The 24,615-nt window shown below is 47.7% G+C and overlaps 3 protein-coding genes across 11 annotated transcripts in view; 1 reads left to right on the top strand and 2 right to left on the bottom strand.

Annotated features, from left to right (window-relative positions):
* aadat (aminoadipate aminotransferase) overlaps positions 1–2,189 on the bottom strand; it is a 14,074-nt gene extending 11,885 nt beyond the window's left edge. Inside the window, exons 1-2 of one of the 3 annotated variants that reach the window (XM_030338858.1) lie at positions 2,064–2,189; positions 1,081–1,155 (exon numbers count right to left, since the gene is read on the bottom strand). In XM_030338858.1, the coding sequence (XP_030194718.1) occupies positions 1,081–1,155; positions 2,064–2,091 (103 nt within the window). In that variant the 5' untranslated portion in view covers positions 2,092–2,189. Of the gene's footprint in view, positions 1–1,080; positions 1,156–1,250; positions 1,524–2,063 lie in introns of those variants that run through there. The other 2 variants (XM_030338859.1, XM_030338860.1) reach the window with 2 other exon arrangements.
* On the top strand, positions 1,770–5,013 carry ino80b (INO80 complex subunit B). Of its 4 annotated transcripts, none has more exons than XM_030338864.1 (6): positions 1,770–2,204; positions 2,535–2,757; positions 3,050–3,213; positions 3,448–3,474; positions 3,591–3,763; positions 4,088–5,013. In XM_030338864.1, exons 1-6 carry the CDS (start codon positions 2,165–2,167, stop codon positions 4,550–4,552), a joined length of 1,092 nt encoding a protein of 363 aa, XP_030194724.1. In that variant the 5' UTR covers positions 1,770–2,164; the 3' UTR covers positions 4,553–5,013. The 4 variants fall into 4 exon arrangements, with proteins under 4 accessions (XP_030194724.1, XP_030194723.1, XP_030194726.1 ...); XM_030338863.1 differs by having other exon boundaries at positions 3,445–3,474; XM_030338865.1 differs by having other exon boundaries at positions 1,785–2,204; positions 2,538–2,757; positions 3,445–3,474.
* intu (inturned planar cell polarity protein) lies at positions 4,683–24,615 on the bottom strand. 4 transcript variants are annotated; one of them, XM_030338820.1, is made up of 17 exons: positions 24,384–24,615; positions 22,768–23,345; positions 21,286–21,371; positions 16,965–17,189; positions 14,586–14,704; positions 12,886–12,975; positions 12,596–12,673; positions 12,080–12,269; positions 11,596–11,649; positions 10,966–11,028; positions 10,543–10,785; positions 9,235–9,327; positions 8,364–8,732; positions 8,166–8,260; positions 7,701–7,890; positions 7,260–7,402; positions 4,683–5,419 (listed from the first exon to the last, which is right to left on the bottom strand). In XM_030338820.1, the coding sequence occupies exons 1-17, from the start codon at positions 24,488–24,490 to the stop codon at positions 5,308–5,310; spliced, it is 2,835 nt and encodes a 944-aa protein (XP_030194680.1). In that variant the 5' UTR covers positions 24,491–24,615; the 3' UTR covers positions 4,683–5,307. The 4 variants fall into 4 exon arrangements, with proteins under 4 accessions (XP_030194680.1, XP_030194682.1, XP_030194683.1 ...); XM_030338822.1 differs by having other exon boundaries at positions 14,586–14,701; XM_030338823.1 differs by lacking the exon at positions 24,384–24,615 and adding an exon at positions 24,183–24,344.

Raw genomic sequence — 24,615 nt, 5'->3', positions numbered from 1 at the left:
TCCATTAAATACCGTTGAGATATCAGCATCCAACATCACTCTGACTGTTCACCAAACTGACAAAATCACTCCGCATTTATGTATGGTGTTTTGTTTATATGTTGCTTGGCAACAGTCCGCTCAGTGGGGATCTATTTTTGTTGCCGGAAGCAATTTCATTCGTTTATATGATTAAATAAACAAACAAATCAAAATCTATTGTCAATCATTATTATTAACAGTACATTTTACTAGTATAACTGTTGTATAAAGCAATATCACACTCGAGGTCGCTATGTTGTCGCTCTATATCAGCGCTGCTGTGAATGGCCGCCTGCCGGCATCGTGTGCACAATGCACGCACCCATATAGTATATCTATGGTGCGCACGGTAGTGACGTTGAACTTCTTCGGCAGCAACAGTTATATATCCGTTGGATATCCGTTGGATATCCAATACATGTATTAAAAGTATTATGTTCATAGGAACCCATATTTCTTTTTATTGCATTTATTTACAATCGTGTTAACTTTAAGAGTATTATACTGATTACTTTTTGTTCAAAGTTCAAAGTCTGAAAGTGTTCTTTCCTTGTTCAGCTAAAATCTGTTTTATTTATAAGTGGAAATGTAAAATTATTTGTTATGTCAAATATCCTGCCACAATTTATAAAAAAAATAATCGTTATTTTTGAATTGCAGTCACAAGTTTTTGTTTTTTTTGTTGAATTCTGTTATTTTTTACACCTCAAAAACTTATCTCATATTCAAAGCTATCTAAGATATCAATAAGCTAATGTTGCAGCTGAAATCCACATCACAAGACATGATATTATACCATCTTTTAAGCACAGTAGCCTAATTGTTTGTTGTCCCAACATGTCAGTAGAACTACGCAGAAGTGCTTGTCTATGGTAGGAAAAGCCTGTGTGTAAAAAAGCGAAGTCTGAACTGAAGCTGGGTAGCTGGTTTTAGTATAGTACTGGTGCACCCCCTGTAATCTCAGATGCACCCCAAGGCATTCTGTTCTGGAACCGGGCCTGGCGCAGTCACTTAATACAAACAAGGGGTTTTCTTCTTGAATGCAACTTCCAAACTTACTGAGCAATCGGATCGGTGAGGGCCTCCTAGCAGCGCTGACTGCTGTCAGAAACCGGGAGTAATTCATTGTTGTTCCTAAAAATGGAATGGAAATGGAAACTTTCATGCAAACTATTTTACTAATAATGATGATTTGACACCATGTGGTAATTATGAAACTGTGAAAATACCGGCGAATTGACTACGTGTTAATTCACTGCCTCTCTGGATTGATACAGGTCACTGTATCAAAACAAGTTGGCACAGTATCCACCCTGGAATGGTAGCATTAATCAAAGGAAACTACTATTTGAGAACAAATTACTCCGTAACGACCTGTTTACATGACTGACCTTCCGTATGGGCACTGGGCAGGGCACTATGCTCAGCGGATTGTTGGTCACTTGCTCTACGTGATCATGAGCCAACCACAAACCACACCGCGGCGTGGCCACTCCAGAAACTGCATTTCCGGAGACTTTATAGTTTTTAATCTGATGCTATATAGCGTTCCTATTGATGTACAGTACAACAAAGCATTTCCCTTCTTCGATGGATGATATAGAGCGATACAGATCTAATCTTTTCGCATGCCAATGATTGCCCATAACTTACCGAACAACCAATCAAGTATTTGGATTAATTTACTGACACTGATATTCTCCGCTAGAGGGCAGCGGTTAGGGTCTCTTCGGAAACAAGGAAGAAGAAGAATACCCAGTGTTGATAACCAGTTAGCGCTCAAGATACTTCACAATAATGCCGTTCACCTGCTTATGGTTTACTTCGCTGTGTAATAGGAAGCTTTACTTTAAGGTAATCTGATGTTTAGCTACAATAGGTAACCGACAGCGTTTCGTTTTCTAATTCGTGGACGCTATCGTTAACTATAAACTAGGATGTGCACCAGAGTCGACATCCACGCCAAAGTGTGAAAGTCAAAAAGCAGGGAGACTTGCTACAGTGGGCAAGGCTGATTATAGAATAGAATCACCGTACATTACCTGAAGAAGACCTGTTGGAAGAAGACATTTACTTAACGAGGGATATCTGCTGAGATGTATCACTGACCAGCTGAAGCCCTTTGCACACTCCCAAGTGTTAAATGGGGAAAAGGAAAGACATGATCCACCCCAGGTTCCTTGGTAAGTATATGCGTCATGGATGACCTTGTTCGGTTATGATATGGTAAACATTAACGATTTGGATTGCTTCTACAAACAAAATGGGTACTCTCTATATCGTGAAGATACTACTGCAAACTAGTCATTGCTAGACGGCATACTGAGCCAATGAATGGCAGAATTTATGAAGAGGTTAATACATTTTCCGTTGATACAATATATCTCTGATTAAAACAGAATGGCACTTGAGTAAAGCTGCATGAACATGCATTCTGTAGCCCTATATTGTACACTTTCAAAGTACAATTTCAATGTTCTTTAATGTGACCCCCATTTTCTCTCTGTGCTCAGCAGCCGAAGGTGGACTGCATGCGCTCCACAAGAGGAAACACAAAAAACACAAGAAGCATAAGAAGAAGCATCACCGTGACGACGCCAGCGGTGGCCACACCTTCCCCGAGCCCTTGGAGAAACACCCCCACCCCCACCACCCCATGCCCATGCCCAGACCCCCACCGCCACCACAGCTACGGCTCAAGATCAAACTGGGGGGCCAGACACTGGGCACTAAGAGGTAACGATGAGCCCCTCTACGACGCACATAAAGGCCACCCTCAGCATCTTTATCGAAAATCATTTTATAAAAATATAAAACATTTGTTGATGCTTAGTGTATTCCCAGACTGTAATATTTCAAGTGCTACATTCGAATAGTTTCCAGAATGGGAATATTGTGCTAATGAATTACATATTTGTATTAGTGATTGCTCATCCAGAGTCTTAAACGTGTACCGCTCAGTGTATTTCGGTGAGGCTCCGGATAGTACTAGTTCCCGCTCAACGTTTGTTGTCGTTGTCTGCGGCAGTGTGCCGACCTTCACCGTGCACCCTGGCGTCGCCTGTCCACCCTCACCGCTGATGATCGTCAATAAACACAATGACTATGACGATGACGACGACGATGATGATGACGAAGACGATGATGACGAAGAGCCATCCGTGCCTCTGGAGCAGTACCGGGCCTGGTTAGGTGAGTCCGCCTGCGATGGCTTCCTTTCGTTGACACCCTGATGGGCTTTGGCAGTCCAGGACATGCTTAAATAAACTGTTTTTTGTAAGGTTTGGGTGATCATATTTTAAATCAGGGAATACATCGTACACCCTGTGTTAAAGCCAATGATCAATATCAGTCCTTAATGCTCATGGATTGCAGAAAATGAAGTTTTAAATCTTTTCATCCTCATCCCACTAATATGGACAGTAGGTCCCAATCCCTCTTCAAAGACACATGGTGAGAAAGAAATGCTACACGTTGCTTCTCTTGTGATTCTTACATCCAATGGTGTTGATAGATATGCTGATTTCTCTCCCCCTCTTCCCCATCTCCCCTCCCCTCCTCCCCCCAAGATGAGGACAGCAACGTGGCTACCTCCCCGATGCCGGACGTGGACTCGGACTCGCTGCCCGCGGTCCCGGTAGACGAGGAGGAGCGGTGGCTTGACGCCCTGGAGAAAGGAGAGCTGGACGACAACGGAGAGCTGAAGAAGGAGATCGACGAGTCCCTGCTCACCGCCCGACAGGTGCACGACTCAACCACTATCACAATCGGGGGTTACAGCGGGGGAGGAGTGTTTAGTGGCCGGACTCTAAGCCGAAAGGTTCTGGGATCGAACCCTGATGTGTCCAACCCTACCCGTTAGGCATCCTAGAGCGTGAGGCCAACTCCTACCTGCTCGTTAAGAGCATGCATCCAAAATTCACTGTTGGTTGCTTCAAACAAACAATAAGCCATTACAAACTCCACTCTCAATGTTTAGCTTTATGGACGAGAGACACCAGAAGCACCAGAGGTAAACGAGGGTCACGGCCGCGATCACTGAACTCGTCTCTCTCTTCCTCCACAGAAAGCCTTGCTCCACAAGCAGCAGAGCCAGCCCCTGCTGGAGCTGCCCATGGGCTACAAGGAGAAGGAGATGACGGCCGAAATGATGCAGAAGCGGGAGGAGCGTGCCCGCAAGCGGCGCCTGCAGGCCGCCAAGAAGGCGGAGGACAGCAAGAACCAGACCATTGAGAGGCTGACCAAGACCAGCAAGGCCAAGATCAAGAGCATGCGGGAGAGGAAGTTCAAGCAGGCCCAGTGCCCCATGGTGCGCTACAGCGACTCGGCCGCCGGGGGCGTGGCCATCTCCTTCCCAGTGGGCGTGGCTCCGCCCATGGCGGCGCCGGCCCCGCCCCCGGCTCCGCCGGCGCCCTGCGGGGTGACGGGGTGCGACAATCTCAAGAGGTACTGCTGCTCCACGACCGGCGTGCCGCTGTGTAGTCTGGCGTGCTACAAGAAGAACCTGGCGCTGGTGCAGAGCGCCGCATGAGGCCCGGCCGTCGAGCAAGGCACTAGAATGTCAAGTAAGGCGGCCCTCAAGGGACAAAACTCCATGAAAACAGGACTGGATTTGCATCATTTTTTCATTTTATAAGTAAAGTATTTGTAACGTGTGTATGCTGTGTCCGATCAGGTTTCCCCCCCCCCCCCATTGGTGGCATTATTTTGTTATAACGAAATCAGTGAGTGAATTTAACTGAATTACCGGAACATTTATATATCGAAAGACGCTGCCTGCGGTTTTATTTTTAAACCTCTTCCCCTGTTAACTTTTTTTTTATTATTTTAATTATAACCGATGTAATTGTAATTATGATCGTGACACAGGCTTACAAAGCAAAAGGAATCACTTACTTTAATTCTCTGAGAAATGTACATTGTTATAAAGTGCGATTACCCTACAAAAACAAATACTGTACATCTTAAATAACAAATTGTTTTCTGAGACAATTCATGGATACTTTTTTTCGGTCAATTACTGATGGCACTAGTCAGTAGTGCCTGTACAGGCCACTTCTCCTTTCAAGACTTTCTTTATTAAAATGAACACCTTGGTTTCTGAGGTATTTGTTTGAAGAAGCAACAGTTCCTTGAAAGGCAGCAGGAGCAGAAGGATAAAAACGCGCACACCTCCTTGTTGTGTGTGCATCTTGTGTTTCCGTCCGGCCGCATGACCCCAGAAGCTCTTGTTTTGAATCCTGAGTGTGGGAGTCTGTGCATGAAGCGCCCTGCTGGCAGACGGCCTCACAGAGCCAGGCCAAAGGACAGCCTGAAGGCCAGCTCCACGGGAACCTCAGGAACCGAGTCATGGAAACACACGTAGAACTCCTGAGGAACCGGTTCCAGCAGCATCCGCCTGGAACACACATGAAAGAATACCAATACAAACAAAAAAATGCATTTCCTGCAGAAAATGCAGTGAGTGCTGTAGTACAAAGTGAGGTGGAAAATATTTTTTAATAAAGCCACATAGATTAAGACAAAGAACCGTTAAATGGCTAAAATCAAGTGAAGGGATTTGAACAAACGTTAAAGTCTAAATTAAGTAAACAATGTAAACATGCACACCATTTAAGAAAAAGTAAATGGTTGGAAACAAAGTTACCGCTGAATGAAAAGCGCAAAGCATTGCTAAAAATGCAGAAATGTAAAATGAATTGAACTGAAGAATCTGAACTGTAGAATATGACGGTTTGAAACTAAAACTGTGATTCTGAAGAAACTTTAAAGGATATCGAAATTCCGTTTAGATATTATTGAAGATACAAATGTGTAGATTTGTTAAATGGTTTGAACGAAGATAAACGGTGGAAAATTGATTTAGTTACGTCTTAAACAGTTAAGTACCAGTAACAGTTGAAAGTACGGCTCTGCCGTCCTCCCATTAACACCCATGTTAAGAAAAGATCATATTTTAAAATCTGAAAAGATCTCGATTCCAAGCTATTCTAGGAGTGAAAATTGGAGGAAGGAGATAAGTCCCAAAGAGAATAAAGAAGAAAGAATAAAACTTATTACGAACAATAGTTGAGCGTTGCATGCAGAACTCAGCTAATACAACTTTTAGGAAACAGGAAAATGTGTTTGAATAATTAAAAGGTCACTCTTAACATCTTAAAGTGGGGCAGCTTTTCTCTACACGACAGTACTTTCAGTTTGGTTGGAAATAATTAAAAGGGGATGCTATTATTCACTAGCTAACAAGAGACTTGGGCTTTTTAATAAATGTTGTAAAACTGTCAGAAATATGATTTGTTGCCCTTCAGGTCCCTGCAGCACCCTTCAGTTAAACAACCCAGAAGTAGTGGGAGTATTTCCAAGATGAAAAATTCAGTTCAGTAGTGTGACTAATGATTGATATTGCAGACATTGGTCGCTTAGGGTGCACTCACACTAGGCCATCTGGCAGACGCCGTGGCCGTTTTCACACCTAACCGTGCTCAAATCTGCCAGTGTGAGTGTGGCCAGTCTGGCCAGGCCAGGCCAACTTGGCCACTAGGGAGAGGTGTGCTGCTACGGTACAGATGCTAATGAGCCGACACGCACGGCTACGCAATCTGAGCTGGATGACGTATAGTCCATGCGACGACCATGGACTTAATAAAGGCGACGAGCCTTCTTTCCCCTTAAACGGTAAACATGGCGTCAAGCGGTTCAACTGTTGGTTCACGTTGGTCCAATAGAGAAGTTGAGTGTCTGTTAGCCATTTGGGCATTTGGGCTCCAAATAAGCAACAGGCTCAGCAAAGTACGAACTGTGTTCTCTGTGTTGTTGTCCATTGTTGTTAAAACTCTGACTGGCGGCAGACTTTATTATGGTCCATGCTGCGGACGCTTGGTGATGACGTGTTACGACGTGATGACGTATGTACAAGAGCCTACCGTGGCCAGGCCACAGTTGCGACGGCCAACGGCCACGGCCAGATGGCCTAGTGTGAGTGCACCCTTAGTCGACCTGGGTCTCTCTGGGCTTGCCGTAGACTGATATACTGAGTTCTATTTCCGGGGGTCCAGATTTCGTGAGAGTTGGAAGAGGATGAAATAATCGATGTGTAATGTGTTATTTTCTCGTAAGGTAACGCATAACTAATTTCTTAGATAGTAACTACAATTTTATAACTTAAAATAAAGAGTGCCGTTACACTAAATGCTACGGCGAAAAGTGATATCATTACAGTCTGTCCCAACTCTGCCTACCCTATGACCCAGTAGGTCATGGTGGGGGCGGGCTTCTTCTGGTCCGTCCAGTTCTGGGGCTTGCACTGGAACAACACCCCGTGCTCCTTCACGGGACCCAGGCCCAGGGGCCCGCGCGCCCTCTCTGCAGCCCCCCTCGGCCCCTGGACCACGTGACAGAAATAGGAAAACATTTGACCAGGTGTTACTCAGTGCTGGGCTGGTTTGTGTTAGCAGGAGGACTTTGTTCACTAGGTCACTTATTCCTTTATTGAAATCCAAAACTAATGTGGTTGATCATTAATCAAATGGTTTTTTTAGCAATATTTTTTTTTACAAAAGGAGACCAAAGCTCATGTTCACATGACCCAAACGATTTGTAGAGGGAATTCTGGTGCAGAACATATTTAGCAAAAAACAACTCAAGAGTGGGCAAATATATTAGGGGGCGAGGCGTCTCACCTGGGGGGGCAGGCTCTGCTGGAAGGCGGCCCGTATGGAGAGGCAGCAGTGGTGGAAGTTGCGGATGAGTTGGGGGTGGATGGAGCCGCTGAGCTGCGCCACCTGGCGGTGGGTGGGGGCGATGAAGATGCCCTGCACCGACTCCATCAGGACGTAGTGGAACAGGGTGTTCTCCACCCCGGAGGTCAGCCTGCACAGACACGCAGGGAGAAGGGTTTTAACTGGTTGTGTTGTGTTCCGGCATTGTCGAGGTGCCTTTCTGCCCCCTAGTGGTCACTAATGAATTAAGACCTCTTTTTAAAATAAAAAATGTAAAATGTTCTGCAGATGTAGAAGAGAACTTCCCTACCGTTGCTGAACATTAATTGAATCTTAATTATTGATCGCAATGTTTATAGTCCAGCTGTATACTTCCTTCAAACGTAAGCATTAATTGGTCGATGGTATGTACCAGGCGTCACCCACTTGATGGAGTTGAACATGTCCTCCGTCTCCCTCTCGGTGAGGGTCTTCTTCAGGGTGCCCAGGTAGAACGGGTTGGGGTTCTTCATCCTGGGGACCTGAGGGGCCACCGCAGCCAACAAGAAACAAATAAATTTACTCTGCAAAAATATTCCTCTCACGCAAAAAAATAAATGTAAATAGAAGAGGACAAGCCCTCACCTTGAAGAGACTCCCGCTGCCGTCGGACCCCCCGGACCCCAGCGAGTCGCGGCGGGGCCCCGGGTCCTGCTGGGGCCCATCGTTCCCGCTGTCCGACGGGTTCCTCCTGGGGCTGGGTTGCCTGGCCCTGTCCCCAAAGAGGCCGCGGCCCCCCGCCAAGGAGGGCCCCCTCATGGCCCCGGCCAGCTTGCTGAGGACCGGCGAGGAGGAGGAGGAGGAGGAGGAGGGGGCGGCACCGGAGCGATCGCGGGCCGAGGCAGCGCCGGGGAGGAACCAGTCGGCGCAGGAGAGGCAGGGAGCAGTGGGGGCGCTGAGCCGGTCCTCCATGCCCCCCTCCAGCCCCTCCAGCTGCAGGAGGGTGGCCTTCACCTGGGGGGGCGGCGGCGGAGGGGGGGGTACTGGTCATATACTGCTTTATTTTTAAACAATTAAAACAGTGTTGAACCTGTTACACCTTCACAGTGCTAATAAAATAACCAAATCAAAACCCGTGACTATACCCAGGGCCGTGGCACCAAATCCTGGGCCCTGTATACAAGAGGTACTGATGGGCCCCCCCCCCGAATTCCCTGCAGCCCCCTGCGCCGAATTGTTGACGGGGGGGGGGGGGGAGATGTGGCCGTGTGCGACTCCTAACACTATGGGCTGGTGGATAATTCAAAAGAAATATATATATTTTTTTACATTGCCAGCGGCCCCCCCTCTGCCTTGGGCCCCCCCACAACTGTCCACCTTTCCCCCGCAGTCCGACGGCCCTGACTATACCTGTACACCTGCAGTGTATTATGAACCTCCCCTCCTCCGTGTGCAAAAGAGGAGAAATTTGATTGATGGTATTTGACGAGCGTGCGTGTTTGTGTGGGTTCCTTACCTGGTCTATGTAAATGCAGTCGGGCCCCGGGGAGCCCAGGGCAGGGGAGGCGGCCCCACCGGCCTCCATCAACACACACTGCATCAGGTGCCTCTGGGGAACACACGGTTCTGTTAGTAGAACCAAACCCACTAACCCTAACCCCTTCCCCACCCCTCTCTCATCAGGGGACCCCAGCGATGTGCCCGACCCCCCCCCCCCCCCTCCCAGCGACAGTGTTGGGCAAGTTATTTCAAAAGAGTAATGCATTATTTATTACTTGTTACGGTCATTTCAAAGTAATTAGTTACATTACAATATTACTGTCTTTGAATTGTAAGGCATTACACTACTTTGACATTAATTTCACCAAAATAAGAGGAAATATTGATTTGGTGTTCTCAATAGATCTTGTGTTCAATGCAGCTCATTACACAGCAGGAGGTGATGTGGTATGGCATAATGACTGAGTTAGGCTTAAGGCTAACAAAAGTACAATATAATGGTCTCAGTTATGGCTCATGGTGCAATACATTTTATAATAGAAATATACTCTAACTTTAGGTATCCATATTGAAAGCAATAGAGCTAGAGCCTACTACGGTAGATTGTAAAAAAAAAAAATACCTTTCTGGTTTGTCTAGGTCTAGGATGAAATAGAGTGGCTGACACCAGAACTGACTTTTGGTCCTGTCTCGGGTATTTGGCTCATTTCAAATTGCCCCAGCGAGCCTGCTTAACAATGGCTTGCAATGGGTATTCACAAAACTGTCCTTAAAACAACCCTAAATGTTAGTTTTCAGAAATGCGCAACTCAGGAGTTGTTAGTGGTGTTCGTTGATGTTCCAAATCAAGTATCGTAGCGAAATACAGTTTCTATCATGTTCAAGTTGGGATTTTGTTAATCCATTGATTTCTGACTCATTTCTCCTTGACCGGTAACGGAAAGGCGGGCTGGTTGTAGTCTTTTCGCTCCATTCTAACCCTACTGTTGATACAGAGAACCGAGCGAAAAGACTACAATCAGCGCCCCTGGACTCTGCTGCGGCCGTGATCTTCTCCTCAAGCAATAATAGGAAGTAAACTTTTGCACCGATTTTTTTTCTCCTCAACACACAAGTTAATTTCGGGTTTTAAATGCATTGTAACGTGCGCTACTGAGATCTGTACAGAGTAAAATATTACCTTTTTTTTTGTAATGCCTTACATTTCCGCGTTACAGCGAAAAGTAATGCATTACAGTAATGCATTACTTTGTAACGCGTAACCCCCAACACTGCCCAGCGATGTACCCCCCCTCCCTCACTGACAGCCCGGCGCTCTGCTCACCAGCCCCACGATGAGCAGGAAGTGGCGTGCGCGGGGTGGGGCGTGGCGGGCCTCGGCGGCGGAGGAGGGGCCGGCGGCGCCCGGCGCCCTCTGCTGGCCGCGGTGCAGCGGGAACACCTCCCGCCACACCACCAGCTGGCCCACACGCTGCTCCGACGCCAGCGGCAGCAGGCCGTAGTGCTGGCAGTACAGACACACGTCCAGCAGGTCCTCCCGAGGCAGGTGGTTGGCGATGAGGTAGCCCTGTGGAGGGGGGGGGGGCGTGCACATGTGACACACACACACACACACACACACACACACAATGTGTCTGTCTGTGTCTCTGTCTGTGTCTGTCTGTGTCTCTCAGTGTGTGTGTGTATTTTTGTGTTTGCTTGTGTGTGTTTTTGTGTGTGTTTTTGTCGTGGGTTTGTGTGGGGTTACCTTGTAGAACAGACAGGAACCAAGAATCATGTAGAGGCGCCTCAAGCCAAAGAAGTCCTCTGACTGTCCAATCAGGGCGGAGGCACGGGAGAGAGGGGGCGGGTTGAATGGACAGGAAGTCAAAATGAACGTGAATAATGGGCAGATTTATCGGTTCCCTTTGTTTGCCGATTAAAATGCACCTTTTTCACAGAGGTGTAATCATAGCACAAACACAGGTGCTGCTCATGCTACTTTTATATACCATAGGTACGGGTGGTAGACTTATCTACACTAGTTTAGTATTCCGGGATACATTAAAGGTGACACATTATACCAGCAGGTGTGAGTATGATTAGCCGTTACAAGCCGTTTTGAAAATCAGCGACGGAGGGTGACGGAGAGATGAGCAACGTTTGCTACAGTCCACTTGGTAGGCTGGTAGACTAGCACACATCTAGCTGGACGCGCCCACTTGGGATATCAGAAGAGGTCGATTTTCTTGTACGGCTTGTAATGGCTCACACCTGGTGGTATAACATGTCACCATTAAGGAAGCAGACCCATCATTAGTGTTATCAACGACACCTGTGTTGGTCCTAAGATGACACCTCTGTGTGACGGCTCTATAAAAAGGCTGCTGCTCCTCACCAGCTCTCCAAAGTCAGACGACTCAAAGTCCGAGAGGACAGTGTCCACCTCCATCTGTGGACACACACACACCACCAACAGACCCCCAGGGGGTTCAAGGCCCACCCCGAGGCACCAGGGGGCGCTTAAGGTCTAGATAACATGAGTGTCACGCATTTATAGTAGTATTATACCGGTAGAAGCAATTCAGATTCTGTAATTGATATGAATACAATTTATTAAATCAATTTATTTAATTAAATCCAACTGCAGCTCTTTGAGACTTGTGATAAAAGGACTAGAGCAAATCTATTTAATAAGCTACTTATTTATTTATTAGATAAACAAAAAAACAGTGTAATGACACCTACACCGATTATGTCACACAATCACACACACACACACACACACACACACACACACACACACACACACACACACACACACACACACACACACACACACACACACACACACACACACACACACACACACACACACACACCTTGATCTCCGGGGGCAGGCTGAGCCATCGCACCGCGGGGAGCCCCTCCAGGAAGAGGCTCCCCGGGGCATCGGGGGTCTGGGGGGCCCCGGGGCCGCCGGCTGTCAGACGGGACGGCCGGAGGAGCTGCTGGAAGAACAGGCAGAAGAAGTGGTCCAGACGGGGGCCGTGGTCCGCACGGCAGAACGCACTGGAGGGGGGGGGACACACACACACACACACAAACACACACACACACACACACACACACACACACACAAACATTGAGGCAAACACTCTTTTCGTGTACATATATTACACACACACACACACACACAGTTCTGTGGTGCCAAATTAATATCACCGATCTTTTAATAGTCCAATACTAAGAAGGCTAACTCTTCGGTCTTAAGCAGCTGTGCACCAAAAGGACCGACTGTTTTACCGCCTGCACCGCGGTGACCCGAACTGAGCAAACACAGAACACTGCTGGACGTAAGGCTCCGTCCCTATTGGTCCGGGCTGAGGCCCACCCACCTGTCCAAGGAGCCGTACATCACCTGGAGGGTCCGCACCACGCCGCCCAGCACGGTCTGCAGGTAGAGCAGGGGCACGCTGGGGGGGGGGGGGGGGGGGGGGGGATAAGGTCACATGGCACGCACGCTGGGTCAACGCCGTCAAAGCCCCCCGCGCTGGTGAGTGTGGGACCCCATAGCGACTTGTGTTCAGGCATGATCATAGTGAGCGCGGGACGCACATGTCGAGCGAGGTGTGTGTGTGTTTGTGTGTGTGTGTGCGTGCGAGTGCATGTGTGTGTGTGTGAGTACCTCTCGGCAGGTATTCCCAGGACCAGCAGTCGGCTGCCTTCCTTCCAGTAGCCCACGTGCACCAGGTGCCTCCCCAGCAGCAGAGATGAACTGGAGGAGGAGGAGGAGGAGGAGGAGGAGGAGGAGGAGGAGGAGGAGGAGGAGGAGGGGGTGAGGAAGAGCGAGGAGACAAACACACAGTGACCACGGGCCCTCTTCACAGAGCCATCAACACCGGCTCCACACAGATGTAGCCCCCCCATCGTCATGACGATGCATCGCGATTCTAATTTTTACGATCTACTGCATCGATTGTTGACGCCAAGAATCGATTATTAATTTCAAAAAATGAATAATTAATTTTTTAAAAAAAATAAATATATATATATATATATATATATTTTTTTTTTAATATATTTTTATAAAGCCTATTCACTTTTTGTGGCATCAGTTTGTCCTCTTATGTTTATGAAATGATATTGTTGTTATAATGGCAGCTACTTCCAAAAGGGGAAATGTTTGAATGTTTTCATTTCATTGGTTTAAAGGACCACTGAGGCCATGTAAACGGCACTGATTATCCTTATTTTGTTATTTTAAGTTTTATAGATCCTTAGCACTTCTTGTCAGTGTGTCCAGTAATAGTCGTTTCAATAATTACAGCTATGTATGAATTGAGTTGCTTTGAGTTATCAATTGAACACACTATCCAGATCATACACAGCCAGTCAGCCACTGGTAATGGCTTAATTCTTTTTTTAACAGTGTTCAGTGAAAATTCGCAATGCATCGCAATGCATCGCAATGCATCGCAATAATTCAAGTATCGCGATGCATCGTGATAGAATCGCATCGTGGCATGTGAATCGTGATACGAATCGAATCGTGACTTCTTTGGCAATACCCACCCCTACTGTTAAGGGGGTCCGGTGAGAAGCCCAGAGCTCACTGGGCCTTCGTTCCATTCCTGCTTTTGCAGGTAAGAACGACCTACTTACTGATACCTTGTCTCACTCTGACCTGTCTCCCTGGGTCCCATTACAGATTGGACCCCCCCAGCCCAGAACGCACTGTGCGTCTCATAGACTTATATTTACATTTAGCAGATGCTTTTATACAAAGTCACTTACAATAAGTAGATTTGTCATCAGAAAGTGAAAAAATATATTGTTGTCGCTGCAGTAAGGATGGTCATAGAACCACGTGCAAAGTACTAACTATCACCAGGTTAACCCATGCACCGTGTACTATACAACAAAGATAGATAGGATAAGACGCTCCATATCTAAGTATTATAACTAAAGACAGACAATAAATGCGTACATTAAGGGCCAGGACGTACAACAAGTAGGCGAAGTGTGACGGTGTGGCTTTGCAGAGTCTAGGTGAACTCTGAACAGCTGAGTCTTGAGTCTTTTGCAGAGTCAATATATTAACGTATATTGATTTAGTATATGCTACACGTGAACCTTCTAGGATGGCGCAATTTGATTGGTTCGCTATCTCGGGATATTGGGCAATATCTCCTGATTGGGATCTCAAACTCGGGATATTGTTTTCATCGCAAAATGTCTGTCTCGTCACGCTGATAAAAACAAATAAATCCCGGCAAAAAGTGTTATCTTGTATATTTTTGGAGTGTTCTCGTGTAGTATACACTAAAACAATTATTTGTCTTTGGTGAATTATTGTTAAATAGGTAATAGGGATACGAGGGGTACCTGACGATGTGGCCCCCGGTGACGTTCTCCAGCATGTCACACAGAGTGAGGAAGACCCCCCGCACCCCCTTCAGCTGGCTGGAGGCATCCGACACCGGGTACTGGTACAGGATCTCCTGCTGCACACACACACACACACACACACACACACACACACACACACACACACACACACACACACACACACACACACACACACACACACACACACACACACACACACACACACACACACACTTTAAAACTAAGTGAATGACCCTACCACAAAGAAAGTAAAGTCATTTTCCAATCCCACGTCACACAGTTGCACATTGAAACACAGCGGACGCCAAAGGCGCTGGGTTCATTGTTCACGGTATTAGCATTCCTCCCAGCATGCAGTGGGGCTTAAAAGGCTGCTGGCATGAGGGTAGGCAAGTGCCATTGAGTCAAAGTCTTTACCTTGCCTTGGCAACCTCATAACAGCACGACCCTGAAGAGGAAGAGGTTCTCCTTTGGGGTCACCAACATGTTTTAATCCCCTTCAAGGCCAGGCACATGAACACCAACCCTACTACCCCCTTTGACTCCTGCACCGTGGTGTTTGTGGTAAAAGTACCACAACCACAAACTACAGAAAGACGGTTTAAACTCCAGAATACCTCCGCCAACGCTCTCCGGTTGCCTCAACCCTGCAATCACGGGGAGGACATTCAGAACAAATCAAAAGCCCTTTCGTGGCGTGCGGCCCCAGACTGTCATTTAGAGACTAATGCGGTTCCGGAGAAGCCAGACTCCATCCGTTGCTCCAGCCGGGGAGGGGAGAGCAAAGGAAGGCTTCCAGAAAACGTGGAAACTGTAGCCACAGAGCCACCGAGCGCAACCCTCAAACGAAAACAACCAACCCTGTACTTGAGTCAACGCACATACACATATGATCCCCAGTGAGAATGTGCACTGCTGGCTCCCTGCTGAGTGTGGACACACACACACACACACACACACACACACACACACACACACACACACACACACACACACACACACACACACACACACACACACACACACACACACACACACACACACACACACACACGGGTGAGCACTTTACTACTAAACAGAGCAAGAGCCAAATAGAAAGAGAGAGCCAGAGAGAGCGAGAGAGAGCTGACCTCTTCAACTGAGTCCCACCCTTAGGGAAGGATAAATATATATTTACACACTGTACACGCCCACGTATAAGAGCCCCCGAAATACTTCAATCCCATACTTTTGGCCTCCAGGCTGAACAGTCCTATCTGTTCCTTCTTGTTTACAGAAATTAAGTTAGCGTCTTTATAGACAATGTCCGTTACTACGTATGCTCATTCTGTGTGGTTTCGGTTAGGTTTGCCCGTGGGCAACCGTCCAGAACAGCAGTTATACAAACATGGATCAGACTCCTGTTTGTCTAACGGCCACACCGGACAGAAAACAGACGTGGAAAGAGAGACGGGGAGTTATTACCCCAAGGCTTGGGATTCATAAATACAACTGAAATTGAGTTTTCTTTTCGGTCAATCAGCCACAGAAATGAAAGGAATGGACGCAGCACGACTTAGTCTGTCAGAGACTAATGTAACACATGTCTCTGCGATCATTTGAATAAAAGGTTGGTTTTAGAGGCCGGAGATTGGCGGCCATCCTCTATGCCTTGGGACGCTAGAAAGGCTACAGAGTCTGGGGTACGTTCCACAAGACTGTAGAGAACAAAAGTTCAGCGTTCCAAACGTGGCCACAAGAATGCATAAAACCGACACGCAAAGTGGATATAAAAGTTTGGGTAGCAGTGTATCAACGAAGCATCAAGTGCGTTTCTTCCTTCAGGACACAAGGGTGGAGAGAAGTTTAAAAAGGACCAATGTAGTTTTGTCGCCAGTGATCTGCTATGACATTAGGGCGTGTTGGCAGCTTTGGGTTTAAAACACGCAGGCCCCATCATGCTCCTCTCCCTTTGCTTTCTCTCTCACTGACAGTTCTCCCATGACAATTCTGGGTTTGTAGAATCGGAGGCACCAAACAACTTGTGTACGGCACGTGGTAAATGATAAATGGTAAATGGACTGCATTTATATGTCGCTTTACAATATTGACCCATTCATGCACACATTCAGACCCCGACGGCGGAGTCAACTTTACAAGGCGACAGCTGGCTCATCAGGGTGAGCTGCCTTGCTCAGGCACACCTCGACACTCGGGGATCGAACTAGCGACCATGCGATTACCAGCCCAGCCGCGCTACCTCCTGAGCCACTGCCGCCCGCACGTGCACACCGTGCACACCGAACCCTGTTCCGGGGAACGGGGCTGAGGAAAGGCAGTGTGTGTGTGAACAGACTCCACCGGGGGACCACCCACCTCCTCCTGCAGGGTCTCTGAGTCCAGCTGGAGGGACAGGTACATGGCCACGTGGGGGACGTGGCCCAGGGCCATCTGGAGCTCCGCCGTGTCCTCCCCCCACAGCAGGCGCACCAGCTGGCTGACGGGGGGGGGCGCCTTGACTCGGGGCTGGGGGGGGGCCACCGTCTCCTCCGCCGTCGGAGGCCCCTCGGCTGGGGCCGACGTCTCCAGGGTCAGCATCACCTGGGGGGGGGGCAGGGGAGGAAAAGTGTGGGGGGGAGATGGGGGACAGGTTTAGTTCCACCCATCCAACTACATTTGCGTTCAATTTATTCCATCTCTTGGTTAAACACGCGCTACTTCGTGCATGACCTCTGATTGGCTGATGCTGTGAAGCATTACTTCAACTTTGAACCGTAAACACCTCCACCGCGTAAAGCAGCGACCCGTGGCTTTGATTGATTTTGTGTGTGTTTGAGAACGCCTGCCGTCGCGGCGCGTGCGTTGTCCCCACCGCATCTCCAGTGCCTGCACCTGGAGGCCACACACCTGTCCTCCTCCGCCTTTTAGAAGCACAACATGAAGGTGGAGGAGAGGTGTGTCCTGTCCACCACTTTCAGGTCTCCGCTTTCAAATCCCAAAACCTGGTGGTGCCCGGGGTCGCAGCGACCCGGGTTCGACTCCTGGCCCTGGTCCTTTGCTCCACGTCCCCCCCCTCTATCCCCCATACCTTCCCATCTATCTCACTCTATAATAAAGCATAAAAGTGCAAACTAAATAAACATACTAAAAATAATAAAAGTTCACATGGTAGCAGAGGCAAGTGTGTCCTGTCCACTGCCTTCAGGCCTCCGCTTTTAAAACCCAAACCTGAAAGCTTTCCTTTAAAGACTGGTTCAGGGGGGGGTTTGATGCTCCTTTGAAAAACAGAAATGAGAGCGGAGAAAACAGAGAGCAACAAAAGGGAAAGCGAGGAGGGTGTAGCGCAGAAGGAGGGCGGAGAACAACAGAGAGGTAAAAAAAGTCTGAAGGGAGCTGTGAACGTCGCGGCGGTGGTTGGAGGAGTGGAGAGGAACAGGCAGGACGGTGTCTGGCTCCGTGTCAGCGCCGACGGCCTTCACCCCCCTTCTCTTTAAAACACGTCGGCTCTGGAGCGAATGGAGGCCCTTGAGGTTCTGGCCCTGAGGAACACCCAGTCTGGGCAGGCTGCGAGTCTGTGGGTGAGTGCACCTGGCAGTGGAGCGCAGCGTGTAAACGGCCAGCATGTGCAGAGGAGCCCATTAAGGCACGCTATTCCAGACAATGAGCGGAGCGCTACACCCAGTAAAATCTCTCTTCCTCCTCCTCCTCCTCCTCGTTTGGAATAGGAGACAGCAGTAATCCTGGGGTGTGTAAATCTCCCCTTTTAGCAGTTTAAGAGCGAGTGAGAGTAAGAGAGACTGGGCTGGTTAAAGATTTTATGACCGAATTACGACTTTCTGTGGGGGAAATTGCGTGAGTGTGTGTTCGTGCTTGAGCGTTCTCCTAAATCAGAGCCAAGCCCCGGCTTCAAAAACGCTAGCAGGACAATAGGAAGCCAGTCTTCTGTCATTCTCTCACGGTCATTATCCATCATAACCCAGCCATGCCTGTGTGTGTGTGTGTGTGTGTGTGTGTGTGTGTGTGTGTGTGTGTAAACACATTACACGTTCAAAATGAATACAATTGAACAAAAACAAAACAGGCGCTCTATGCAGCAGCAGGGGCGGGGCTTCAGGCATCTGCAGGGGGCGGGGCTTCAGGCCTCTGCAGAGAGACTCCAGCACGTCTTCTACTACGTTGGCCACGCCCCCACACATGCCGCGGTTCATCGCCAGTAGTCCACTCGATCGCTGTCGTCGGACACCGTTATACCTCACTCTCCAACTGTCATTTACAGGAGTCTCTGGACAAACCGTTCATTCGATTGACTTCACGCTTTGCGGGGGTAACGGTCGGAACCCCAGAAATGCATCGTTGAGTGGGAAGTTGTTTGGATGAGCGGTTCGAGAAACAGCTGGAACAATCGGCATATTCTGAACAGGCACTGCAACGGGCGGCTGAGTTGCTGAGGACCCCGAGGAACCAGTGCAGTTGTTTGAATGAGGCTGCTAGCAGCAGTAAGGGAGGCAGAGCGATCGGCACGTTCTAGAAAGGCCCTATTTGACGCTCTGAAGGATTGTAGAAAGGGCACTTGCAATCCAAAAATGCACACACACACACACACACACACACACACACACACACACACACACACACACACACACACACACACACACACACACACACACACACACACACACACACACACACACACACACCTCCAATAGCGATGAAGGAGCCGTCGACAACCAAATATAGATGGAAAGACATATCTTCAGAGTTAAAAAGAAAAGAGAGTAGAGATTTCTCTCTGTAATTTTGTAATCCAGAAATGGCTGCCAGACTTCACCGTGGGTCTGTCAGCGGCAGGGACCACAGCTCATGAGCCTCAGCCCCCAGGCGCCGAACCCCAGACCACCAGCCACTCTTTGCTGTACCACTCAACTCAAACTCAAAGGATGGTTATTATTAGGAAGAAGGCGTGGTCGACCAGTGAAACACACACAACTGGAGCTGTCCTTCAAACCTCCAAAAACACAGACTTAGGCCTCGTACTTGAGATGCTGATTTAGTGTGTGTGTGTGTGTGTGTGTGTGTGTGTGTGTGTGTGTGTGTGTGTGTGTGTGTGTGTGTGTGTGTGTGTGTGTGTGTGTGTGTGTGTGTGTGTGTGTGTGTTGCTGAGTGTTTTTGTGTGTGTGTGACTGAGCAACAGTGTGTGAGCGAGTGAGCAAGCCAGCCAGCGAGTGTGCGTGTGTGCATGAGTGAGAGAATGGCTGAGTGAGTGAGTGAGTGACTCTTCATCTCAAGTACACAGATCCAAAATACTTTGCTTTGGAGCGTCACTATCAGACGTGACATTCAATCTCATGAGGCAGCAAAAAAATAAGCGAATCCTCTGAATGGAAGAAAACAGTGAAAAACGAAAACGCTGCCAAGCGAACTGCTGGTGATTCGTTCTTCTTCTTCTTCTTATATAACGAGGATGTGGTGGCGAGACGCCGTGAGGGCTCTTACTAGAATTCCGCTCACTTGACGTCAGCTATATGGCACCCGTCTGCACGAACACACACGCACACACACACACACACACACACACACGAAACAGACACATAAAACTAAATTGGATAAAAAATACAAGGTAAAACCAATGGAAATAAACCCAGGCTCAATGCGGTGGACGATAATCCTGGTATAGGACACACACACCATACCACACGTGTACTGGTATGGATGTAGTAGGGGATTGGACCATTAAAAACACAGTATAGCAGCACGTTCACACTCCAAAATCACTGCCTTCTCAGTTGCAACAGGACAGTATTCGAGAGTATATACGCCTCATCCAAAAAGTGAGAGAAGGCCAACTCCTCCGCTAGTCAATCCAGAAGGAAGACCCAGCAGTTGGATTCATCAGTTCAACAGTGCGAATTTACCCTAACCTCCAATTTCCATGGAGCGGAATTAAGTTCATATCCTGGATTTAAATGAGCAATCCATCTTCACATGTCATGTTCATCTTCCGCAAAACGTGATTCAAGCGACCGACATCCTCATCACAGGGTCATTTAGAAATTCTTGACTTTATTTTGTTGTCCCAAATGAACATCAATTAGGGGAAAGAGTCTGGATATTGTGGCGTCTCTAATCAGAGCATCACTGGTTGGTGAGCTGATGTCTTTTTCTGATGCGTAGAGATGCTGATGCTGCTGCTTCACTGCTGGTTTCAGCAGACGATGCTAACCGATTTATCGTAATCATCTTAACCTCTGCAGCACCCAAGACAAATGCACAAGAGATATGACGTAAAAGTGTACACTTAGAAAAACAAACTACTTCAAACTGGGGTGTTCATTACATAGAATAATGTGGTAGTAAAGAATATATCAAGCGACCACTTCCTCACGTTTACAGCCAGTAAGCCCATTTAAAACATTAACTCCTTCATGTCTTCAATTGCATGCATTAATACTGTATGTTTTAATGCTTAAAACGTAATGTACTGTATTAGTTAGTTGTGAAATGGTTTGTTTCCAGTTTCAGCACTAACTGATCCTGATCATAAACCCTTATCACATGACGGATGTGTACACATGGATGTGTATCAGTGGGCGGGTACACATGGATGTGTGGGTGGGCGTGTATGTACACATGGATGTATAGGGGCGTGTACAAACGGATGTGTATGGGCGTGCATGGGCGGGGGCTGTAGCCAGCCTACCTGTGTGGGTCCGGGGATACAGGACAGGACTCTCTCGATGCTCTCCGTGGTCACCTCCACGTCGTCCACCGCCACGAGCACGTCCCCTAGAAGCACCATCCATGAGACCCTCTCATGGATACTTCACACTATGGCTCCCCTCACTTAGTTTTGAATCAACAGTGTTTCCGTCATGTCTCATGGTTTCCGTGCGTTCTGCACTTTATTTTATCGTCCCAAATGAACACAAATTAGGGGAAAGAGTCTGGATATTGTGGCGTCTCTAATCAGAGCATCACTGGTTGGTAGCTGATGTCTTTTTCTGATGCTGCGGCTTTCGCTGCCAGTCTCAGCAGATGATGCTGAACAATTTATCCAAATCATTTTAACGTCTGCACCGCCCAAGTTAAATGCACTATAGATATTGAACATAATAGACATAATCCTGTGCGTTTTGCCCTGGAGCAATGTCCACTGGTCAAAATAATACAGGAGAACCATGAGACCAATTCAAAATGCACTTTAAACCAAAACAAAGTGGGCTGAGCCACAATTGCACGAGCTGAGCTTAAAGGATAGTTGCCTTTAATGATCCACACCTTCTTGACCCAGTGGAACGTAATACTAGGCCAGCATAGAACCCATCTGATCAGAGGCTGAATTGAAGGGCCCCTATATTTTACCACCAGGTGTGATGTGGTGTTTGGCCATTAACAAGCGATTTAAAATGTACCGTAGAGTTACCTCCCGCTTGGGCATGTCCTCCCAGATTTATGATGGATAAAACAACATACACATTGGTACAATCTACTGGGTGGGCTGGTGAGTAGGAATCACATTTAATATATTTTTTTTAACATTGAAGCCATTGAGAGTCTGTTGACAAGTCAGACCTTTTTCAGAAATAAACATTTCTTAATTTTTATTTTAAAAAACCTTCAACGTTGAAGCCATTGAGAATCTGTTAACCAGTCAGACCTTTTTGCCGAATAAACATTTCCCATGCACATCTCAAACACAGGCTTATTGGCTGGTTTTAACTGGTGGGGGGATAAGTATAGACAGATCCATCCATCCATGCTGTCTAGTCTGTATTCCCCCAAATAAGGGCTTCATCTGGAATGTACTCCAGTGATTACCATCTCTGCCTCCCTACCGTCTCTGCAACAATGCTAACTGCTGTAATTGTCTGCACATGTTAAAATAGGTACTAGTTTGTGGTCACACACACACACACACACACACACACACACACACACACACACACACACACACACACACACACACACACACACACACACACACACACACACCCCCCTATCTGCTGGCAACAACTGCCCAAGTCATTAGCCAGGATAAAAAAGCACTTGAGTGCAGGACTGCTTGCTGTGAATGCTTTGAGGCCTTTTGCTCGTCGTTAAATACATTACCTGTGCACTACACAATGAAAGCACCCAATCCTGTCATCAGTGAACACGAGGAAGTACTTTCTCCAAACCTTACCTATTAATATCTGGCCTCCTCTGATGGCGGGGCTGTTGGGAACCAGCCCATGTACGGTCAGCGTTTCCCCTTCCCCTGCCGCCGCGGGGTTACCCGGGCCTCTGCCGGAGCAGGGGCGATGCACCAGCCCCAGCAGGGACGCCAGCAGGCCTCCTCCCCCATCGGGGAGGGGGGCGAGGCGCTTTGGGTTGACGTAGACGCACACCTCCTTCACCTGCCGCACAGCCCTCCCCTGTCTCTGAGCCGCAGCCTGGGTCTTCAAGATGGAGGCCGGGAGGGAGCCGCCGTCTTTGGCCTCGTTTTCCCGCCCTCTGCGCTTCGAGGATCGTTTCCTCCGCAGGAGCCTGGCCAGCTTCTTCAGCTTAGGCTCCGCCTTCGTCGGCGAATCAGAGCGCTGCTTCCGGTCCGCCTCCGTGATGACCTCCGCCTCCTTGTCGCTGAAACGCACGTGATTGGTGGACAGGCCGCAGTTGCCGTGGGCGCGGGCCAGCGCGACCTCCTCCTCCCCCTCGCTGAGCTCCAGGTAGAAGAGCTCGCCGTTCTTCTGGACGTTGTCCAGCCATTCCGGCTCCAGGTCGCTGGGGGGGAACGGAGGGACGTGATTGGACGGTGTCATGGGATATGAGGAAGTGTTTCACTGAAGAGTTTGTGTATATTCTACAACGGCAAATATGAATCATTACAAATAAACCAAGAACATGGAAAAACCCAACCGCTTGGGGGACATAAAGCCTTGTTTTGTATGATTTAATACAAATTAAAACACATAAAACTAGAACATAAAATTAGTTTTTTCTTCTTTTGATCGTCCTAAAATACATTTTTGCCAAACTTGTGGCCAGCCACTTGGAAACCACATCTATGAATTCACTGAGAATGGAAACACACTATTATTGAAAAGGGTTAACTCCTCAAATGGAAAACACATGCCAACTCCATTAAACGCACAAGGAGAAAGTGGAAAGAGTGGTTATTCTGCTTAGCTTTTAACTGCAATCGGGGTGAAAACTAAGTTCATAAAAGGCATAAAAATGAGGAACACACAGTCAGCAATACACAAATCCAAATACAATGCATATACGATAGGAGGTGAGATGAGTGCAGAGCTGGGCAGACTCTTTTAAACATAAAATAAAAAGACACACCTACTCCACGCTTAGTTATCATAAAAGTTTTCAGATTATTTGTTTTCATGGTCAAAGCACCTCATTACCTTAAATGCACAGTGGCCTAGGCTAGTTACATTTGAACTTATATTGTATTTATCTATGTCTTTAATACAGATGTTTCCATATTTTCAAAGGAAATTGCGTCCATATTCACTATGCTTGTATTGGTAAAAAGCATTGTATTTTGGCAACCGTATTTGGCAATTCCCTAGACACAGTAAAAATGTAAAATTACTGTTTGCATACATCATACATGGACTACCAAATTGCAGCTACATTCTCTGTGGCCGGGCGCTCTCTTTCTGTACAGCAAAAGACAGGAACATACATTACTTTTTTTCATTGCGTTCTTGGGAACGTTTCATTTTGGCAAACGCAGACGTAAAGAGAAGGGTATCGTAAGTAGAGGAGTATAGACACAGTGGTGGAGTGAATCAGGTCACTTACACGGAGTAGTCAGAGTTGTAACTCGATGATGTAGACTCCCCTTCGATCTCATTGATTAGCTCGAGTCGCCCTCCCTGCTGCGTTTCGCTTTCGTGGCTAAACGCCATGATGGCGCGCTGCAGTGCCGCAAATTAATAGCGCCGCACATCGATACAGGGCCAAGTTGATCACTTGGGAAGTTTACTAAGATGGGCAATATTTTAGCGCCATGTTTTCACATACGGGTAATAGA

This window comes from Gadus morhua, chromosome 17, assembly GCF_902167405.1.
Source record: "Gadus morhua chromosome 17, gadMor3.0, whole genome shotgun sequence".
In the NCBI taxonomy this organism is placed as follows: domain Eukaryota; kingdom Metazoa; phylum Chordata; class Actinopteri; order Gadiformes; family Gadidae; genus Gadus; species Gadus morhua.
This window is presented reverse-complemented; position numbering and strand designations above follow the sequence as displayed.